The sequence below is a fragment of the Octodon degus genome, unplaced genomic scaffold, assembly GCF_000260255.1.
Source record: "Octodon degus isolate 3935 unplaced genomic scaffold, OctDeg1.0 scaffold00382, whole genome shotgun sequence".
Classification (NCBI taxonomy): Eukaryota; Metazoa; Chordata; class Mammalia; order Rodentia; family Octodontidae; genus Octodon; species Octodon degus.
The window spans coordinates 303,452-311,572 of NW_004524958.1; the positions used below are offsets into that span (position 1 = coordinate 303,452).

At 46.5% G+C, this 8,121-nt stretch overlaps 1 protein-coding gene across 1 annotated transcript in view; it reads left to right on the plus strand.

Moving 5' to 3' along the window:
- The window catches only part of LOC101565898 (transmembrane protein 203-like), a 22,893-nt gene extending 18,319 nt beyond the window's left edge, over window positions 1-4,574 (plus strand). Inside the window, exon 2 of the mRNA XM_012513249.2 lies at window positions 4,482-4,574. Coding sequence (XP_012368703.1) covers window positions 4,482-4,574 — 93 coding nt within the window. The remainder of the gene's footprint in view (window positions 1-4,481) is intronic.
- Window positions 4,575-8,121: the final 3,547 nt, after the last annotated feature.

Here is an 8,121-nt window from a genome sequence, read left to right on the forward strand (position 1 = left end):
CCCCTTTTCATGCTTGTTGACATTACTTGCCTAAGCTCATGCCTAAGCTCATGCCAATGCCATGTCGTGGCGACGTTCATCGGACTTACTAGGTCTCTGCACACGGCATGCCTTCTCACTTCTCCTTCCCCTCCCCTTCACCCCTCACCCTTGTTCCCTTGGGCCCCTTTCCCTATTGCAAGAAATCTGTCCCTTTGTCCCTCTCTGGTTTTCTTGCTGGACATCTGTGAATCTGTAAGGATGTGCCTCAGTGAGCTTCTCCTTTCATCATCTTGTTTGGCGTTTGACAATCATGACTTACATTTTAAGCTATTTCCTTGGGAGATTTTCTTCCATGATTTCTGTAAGCATGTTAGTGAATCCATCTGTGCTCCCTTCTAGCTTTTCCTCTAACTCCAGTTAACCTCAGACTGCTCTTCTTGGTGTCATCTAGTAGCTGCTGGCTGGTCCTCTCATTCTTTTACTTCTTGGCATCTTTGAGCAGTTTATTGTAATTCGCTATTTTGTCCTCAGTATCAGGCACTCTGTCTTTATATTGTCATCTCTGCAATGTATGAATTTTTAATATAGACTATATTGTTTTTTAAATCTTTTATTTATTTTACTCTCTCTCTCTCTCTCTCTCTATCTCTCTATCTGACACAGGGTCTTGCTATGCAGCTTGGACTCATAGTCATCCTCCTGTCTCAGCATCCCCAGTGCTGGGATTACAGGCTTGCGCCACCATGTCTGGTTTTAGTGGCTGGCACAACACAGGGCCCTGACATGTGGTACAGGGATTGAACCCGGGTCCTTGTGCTTGCCAGGCAGGTGTTTAGGCTAAAGAGTTATCTCCCTGGCCCCTGCAATGTACAAATTTTATATTGTTTTTTATTTAATGCATTTCTTTCTGACCACTTTTAGAGAATTTTATGTTCTTGTTGAGTCTGTTGTTCAAATTCTGAACTGCTGTGACAAAACTATCCAGTTTTTTAAAAACTTATTTCCCCAAAATTCACTTTTGGTATATTGTATAAACTTCGTATGAACTTTTAGCTCATGTCTTGGAGTTACCAGAGGTGGGAACTAGAAAAGTGAGGAGAATTTGTGGCTTATATGAAGAGTTTTAGCAAGATATTGCCTCCCTGTGAGTAACTTGGAGCTGTGAGTGTCCAGTGGTAGTATTCGCTCCTATTATTTAAGTGATTTCAACTCTGTCCCTATGTTTTGCCAAAAGACTTGCTTCTGTTTCCAACAGCACCCACGGATTCCGTCCTGTCACACTGCCCTACGACAGTCCTTGCAGTCACACGTCTCGCTCCGTCTGTGCTGCATGCACACTATCGCAGCTTCTTGCTTGTGGTTGCTCTGTGGGGAGGAAGGTGAGGCGAGGTGGGGAGAAAAGGAGGTTGTTGGACACGTGGTGTTAGGCACCAAGGGACAGGCCTCAAGCGGGGGACAGCGGTAGGTGAGAAGAAAAGGTTGATCTGTGTTTGGATTTTTTTGGAGTACTTTTCATTGAGCTGGAAGTTTGGTATTGAGGGGCTTTAGAGGATATTTTGTGGGGCTAGGGGTGAGACATGGGAGGGAGGGTTCGCTTTGTGGTTAAAGAAAGCTGTGTGGTTGCCAGAACCCCCTTATAGAGAGGAAGGTAACCTAGGTGAGCGGGGAAGCACCAGAGGCGTAGGACGGGAGGGCCCAGGAATCGCCGGCGAAGGCAGGAGTGATGACAAGAGGTAGGTGCAGCGAATCTCAGAACTCGCAGGGCAGTTTGCGTGTCTTCAAAAAGAACAAAAAGTATGTTACTAAGATTGTCTCAGGCATTTGAGGAGAAAACAGAAAGTAAAGCACTGAGATGAGGGGAGAAGCTAGAGTTACTACATCAGAAGCAGTGGGCAAAAAATAGAGCAACAACCTAAGAGACCCAGGAAGTCATAAAAGAACATAAAACACAATGCCGGGTCATTAAATAAATTAAGACACCTACAAAACCCACAACCAATAAGATGTCTGATGGGAACACAGATGAGATTACCTCAACGAGACCTTGCAAGTGTGACTCCCAAGCACCCGCGTACCTCTTTCTTTTTTCTCTTTCTTTCTTTCTTTTTTCTCTCTCTTTCTTCCTTCCTTCCTTCCTTTCTCCCTCTCTTTCTTTCTTTCTTTCTTTCTTTCTTTCTTTCTTTCTTTCTTTCTTTCTTTCTTTCTTTCTTTCTTTCTTTCTTTCTTTCTTTCTTTCTTTTTTTCTTTCTTCTTTCTTTCTATCTTTCTCCTCATCCCAGTTGTTCCTTCCCTTTGAACAGATTCCTGCCCTTTCACGGTATCTGTTGTGCCTCTCAGATGGTGTTTACTCTTTCAAGTTCTTACACAATTGTTGAATTCCCCTTATTTTGGTTGGTGAAATTCTGTATCATTTCTAATTTTTTTTACTATTTTTTTCTCTTTAAAAATAATAATTTACAGTAAAATATTAAAACATAATAAAATCAAATAAAAGTAGTAAAAGAAACTTTTCTACTGTTCTGGCCACTCGGCTCCTTTCTCAGGCTGGGATAAAGAAGCAGAGCTCAGGGCGGGATGTGTCTCTGTTCATGCTGGAAGTCTAAGGCGGAGGCTGCGCAAGGGCAGCGCTGGGGGTGGAGCTCTGCTTGCAGCATGAACGAGGAGCGATGTGCGCTTCCAGCCCGGCGCAGCTCGGGCTGACATGCTTCTGGCTGCAGGGCACCTCAGGAGGGGCTGCCCAGCCCCAGCCTGTCCGGGGGACTCCCACCCCTGGTCTGTTCCCCGACTGCCAGCAGTCTCCCTTGACTGTCCTTGCCTTATGCATTCTGGGGACTTGGAGTGTGAAGCCACTAAGAGACTCCTCTGGGACCCAGGCTCAAAGCCCAGCCCTTTCTCACAGTAGTCTCCCCACCAGCTCCTGTTCAGCACAACTGTGTCCTGGGGTATGGGAGACCACGTCCAAGGTGCCAGTTATTGGGGACCCCTGCAGTGAGTCCCCGGTCTCCTGCCAAGTGTTAAGGTGCATGGCAGGAAGAAAGAAGAAGAGATAACACAGGGGTGCAGTAGGGATCTCGGATGACCAGTTGTTCTGTAGGACCAAAGACCTCCAGGCACCCAGAACCTTGGTATTATTCATTGCATCTGAGTCAAGGACAGTGGGTGAGGGCAGTGGGTGTTTCCAGGAACAGTAATGTCGACTACAGTGGAAGAACAAAGCATTCTTGCAAGGAGAAGGATGAGCGGCAGGGGGACAACAAGGAAAGGAGACTTCCCCAGGTTCCCTATCGCCTTCTGCGGGTCTTAGCTTGCCCTGTGAGCGCCACAGCAGTCACTAGCCCTAGGGCTTCCAGCTGTGGCTTCCTCATCCCATTCTGCCTCGAGGACGAGCTTGGACTCAACTACTAGCGTGTGGTCCCCAACACTCGGGTGCTTGTGCTGCAGTCACCAGCTGGACTCTGGAGGCCACTGAGGAGGAGCACCCCGTGTTCTTACTGCTGTCTCCCAGTGCTGAAGAGTCTCCTGGTCCCAGTGCAGGCCTCCCTTTCTCCCTGAGCAGAAATGCCATTTTCACTTTCCCTACAGCTGTTGGCCACCCCGCTGCTCTCACGGCCCTGCGTGGTCTCGCCCTGGGGGGTGGTCTCTCTCTGCTGCATCGCGTAATCCCACTTCCTTCTCCACGTTGTTTCTCCAGGTTCCTGTGTACGCTGCACTCACTCCGGCTCCTGTCCAAGCCCTCGTTTCCCAGGCTCTGCACACTTGGCCCTGGAGACGCGGAGTTGCTGGTACTCACGGCTCCTGCATTGTCTTCCGCTCTGGAGTGGGTTCTTGTCTCTGCAGAGAAGGAACTTCTGGATGTGTCAGTGACAGGTACACACAGATATTAGAGAAAATAGGGAGGGGATTTCAACTTGAGCTAGAGCACACAATTTTAATCTAGCTGACCAGACTGGCCCATTAACAAGCAACTGAAGCCAACTTTCGTGCATTAAGGTGGACTCACTTCTAGTTCGCCCATTGTCTGAGTCTGGAGAAGACTTTATGGCTTGAGGGGCCAATTTGGTTTCCAAAAGAGGATTATTTCTGCTTGGGTCAATCTCAAATTTGCAGTGGCTTTGCTGGAATCTAGGTAACTATAGTGTTGCAGAAAAATCACTAGCAAACCAAATGGAAGACTCTTGGCACCGAGGAGTCAGAAGGCAACTTTTATTATGCTAGCAGGCTGATGGGAACTAATTCCAAATCACCGGCCCAGACTCAGGTTTGAGTTCAGTTTAAATACAGCTTTGGAAGTACAAAGCTGATAGCGGGTTATTACATGATAAGTTACATGGGATGCAAGGATTATGTCATATATTGTCAGGCAGAGTTGTCCGAAGCAGGCTTACTGAAAAGGAATTGTTTATCATTCGACTGGAGCATCCTGGGGAGGAGAGTGTGTTGTGAGTGGAGCGAGTGCAGTTGAAAGGGCCCCTGACTGGGCCAGTGTGTTCTGGGTGCAGGTACAGCCCCCGAAGCAAGCTAGGACGAAGATGCATGTGAATGCATTTCGGATTGAAAAGCACAGGCTCTGCAGCCGGACATGGTCAAGCTGACCTGGCCAGCTGTGTGGACAGTGCAGCTGGATGCAGACAGTCAAGGTCAGCCGAGCTCAGCAGTCCCGCTGTGTGACAGGCGCCTGGAGCACAGGCACGTGCATAAGCACATAGTCACTGATTTTTAACTCCTACTACAAAATGCCTGTAAGTTTGCTCTTCTATAATTGTGTCCCTACAGTGGGTTTAGGGACATGACTGGAGACTTTGCGGTGTTCGTGGTAGTTGAATGTCCTTGTGAATCTCCGCATGACTACAGGTGCGAAGGGAGCTGAGACACGTTGTGCAACCTTAGTGTGGGGGACCAGGCTATGTGATAGACTGATGGGGGCAAACTAGAGGCCCGGAAGGCAGCTGCTGACTTGCTTCAGGAATAGGGAGGTTTTTACAGAAGGCTGCAGGGTCCTGGCTGGTGCGATGCAATCCCAGAATTCCAGCACTCCTGAGGCAAGATAACACCTGCTGAGGACAACACGAAGGGAGCAAGTGCCCAGGTGTGGGGAAGGATCTGTTTCCTTCGGGATGCTAACCTGGCCTTCGTACTCCTAACCTTCTTCTTGCTGTGGCAGGCGCTTGTCCAGGGAAAGTGCACTACCCCTCCCCCTGCACCTCTCACTGGCTAATAAAACCGGGCCAGCTGAAGAGGCCTTTGTCTTTGCCCAGTCTGAAGTGCGGACCTCCCAGTCCCCCTGTACCTGCAAACTGGCACCCTTTTATATTGATCACAGTCACTGTGAGAAATTTGTACCTGTACAGTAATCCTTTTCTTCTTCCCCCATTCTCCTGCCCTCCCTCCAACCTGTCTTCCCCTCCTTATTTACAAAAGCTGTGTTTCCATCTTTTTTTTCCTTCTTTTTTTGAGACAGGATCTCACTGTGTAGCTCAAGCTGGCCTTGAGTTCACGGTGTAGCCCAGGCTGGCCTTGAACACACAGTGAGCCTCTGAGTGCTGACACCGCAGGCATGCACCACCATGCCCGGCTCCATTTCCCCTCCTCTATTCCTTTTCCACTCCTTCTCTTCCCTCCCCTCCCTTATCTGCCTTCCCATTTGAACATTGTCTTCCTGTTTCTCAATATCTATCTTCCATTTTGGTCCTTATTTATGCTTTTGGTTTCCTGCACAAGAAAAATAATATATTTAAACATATGTCAATGTCTTTCCTTTAAATGTGTTGTGTCAAGGTGCTACCATTTACCTAAAAAGACTCAAGATTACCCTTCTTTATTTTAGAGTAGCGCTCCACTGTATATAAAACCCACGTTTTTTCTACTGATGAGCATTTGGGTTGTCTCCAAGATAGAGCTACTACAGATTGCATGGCTGTGGACACGAGTGTGTGTCAATTGCTGTGGTGTTATGCTTTTAACTCCTGCAAGAAGAAACCAAAATGGAAAAGCCTGGGTCAAACGGAACCGGTTTTGGAAAAGTTTCAGTTTTTTGAGGAATTTCCATGCTGGTTGTATCAGCCTACACTCCCACCGACAGTGGAGAAGGGTTTCTTTTCCCGCACAGCCTTGCCAGCAATTGTGATACACAATTTCTTCATGGTGGTCACTCTTTCTGAGTGAGGTGGAATCTCAGATGACCAGGGATGCTGAACATGTCCCATTCCTTTTAAGTGCTGGTTGGGCATCTATAGACCCAAGTTAAGAGCCTTTTTTTTTTTTTTTAGCAAAAACCAACAAAAAAATGTTTCTAAATCCTTGGATGTCTCTGAAGAGCACACAAGTCATGCTTTTAAAGAGTAACAGAAGGGCCAAGGAGGTTTCCTGTGTCCCTGCGATGGTCTCTGGCTGGGGGAACCATGGTGGATGCATTTCTCAAATACATGTTTGAGAAAAATGTGTATTCTGTTTGGGGCTGATTTATTCTATAAACATCAAATAGATTTAGTAGACTGACAGTGCTGTTCAAGTATCCACAATCTCTGCTTTTCTGTCTCCAAGTTCTATTAAGATTGACACTGAAATCTCCAGTTATAGTGGGATTTATCTTTCTCCTTGCAGTACCATGAATTCTTCTGCCAGTTTCTGGTGTGCCTCACATCCATATTCTGAGCCAGGACAGCTAGAGGGGAAACCGAGCTCTAACTCTGCAGAGTTCTAGTTTTTATTTAAGCCCTGCAGCCCAGGGTTATCCAGAGACCAGAGGAGATCCCGTGCCCCATTTGTTTACTGTCTCCCAGAATTGCTCATTTTCCGATGTCTGATATCTTGAACACCACGGTTCCATGCATTTTGTTGAGGTTTTTTCTTGTTTTGTACAAGCTGAGCCATTCTGTATGATTCCATCTTTGCCAGAAGTGTAGGTCTCATAAACATTTAAAGACAGCAGGAATCGCTATAAATCTAGGATTAAAAAATGTTTTAATAACATGAAGTTAACATTCTTACACATGTACAAATGTGTTTTTGAATTTTTGCCAAATGTTTTTGGGTAATAAACGGACCACAAATAGACATATTGTAATGGACCTTGGCAGTCTGCCTGGCTTATCTAAAGTAGTGTCTAGCTACAGCGACGTAGAAGAGTAGATAGTTTTATGAAACTGCTCAGAGCTGCCTTACGCTGCCGTCCAGACTGGGATACATCACTGAAGCGCTGCACTTCCTTCCATTTTGTTTTCTCCATTAGTAGTGCTTTTCCTGCCAGCAGAGAGTGCCAAAGATACCACATTCTGTGAGTGTGACTCAAATTGTTATTTCCCCGTTCTTCTTTCCCCTGACTTTTCTTTTCCCCCTTTGGTGCTGGGAGCCGAGCCTGGCACCAAGCCCGGCTTCAGTGCTGAGATGCACTGCCGGCCAGCCCAATCTGCACACCAGCAAGCCCGTGAAGTGAGGTGCTGCCAGTGTCTTCAGTGTGTTTTGGTGAAGGAGATTTCTGTAAGTCCAAATGTACCACATTACTATGATTTGTGAAGAGCTGGACTTCTGGATTTTTGAAGACAGGGCACTTTTTTTCTTTTTCTTTTTTTGGAGACAGTGTCTTACTATGCAGCTCAGGCTGGCCTTGAGCTTACTTTGTAGCCCAGGCTAGTCTTCATCTTGCAAGGGTCCTCCTGCCTCAGCCTCCCAAGTGCCGGGATTACAGATGTGCACCACCACGCCCAATAGGGAGGGCACTCTTTCTGGCTAGTTGTTTACCACAAAGGGCAGAGCTTCAGGGGAGCAGGAAATTTGTTTTTGCCTAGCGATTCTTGAAACTTAACATTGACTCTAATCATGTGGGTATCTTATAAAAATGCAGCCTCTGAATTGTTAAGCCTGGGTTGAGTTACACAGTTCCAGAATTCTCATAAGCCCTCGGTGGCCCCTGCTAGTCCTCATCCCACACATTGGCTGTGTTCCATCCTTGAGCCTCCAGTCACCCTGCCGTACTGCAATTGGAAAGAGACTTTAGGATTCTTTATCCTATTTTTAAAATATAATCTAATTTTTAAATGTTTTTATCATATTATATAGGGACTTAAAGTTCAACATATCAATACTTGATGAAAAATACCTGTTCCTTATCATGCCTAAGATGTTTGAAATGCAGTGAGATAG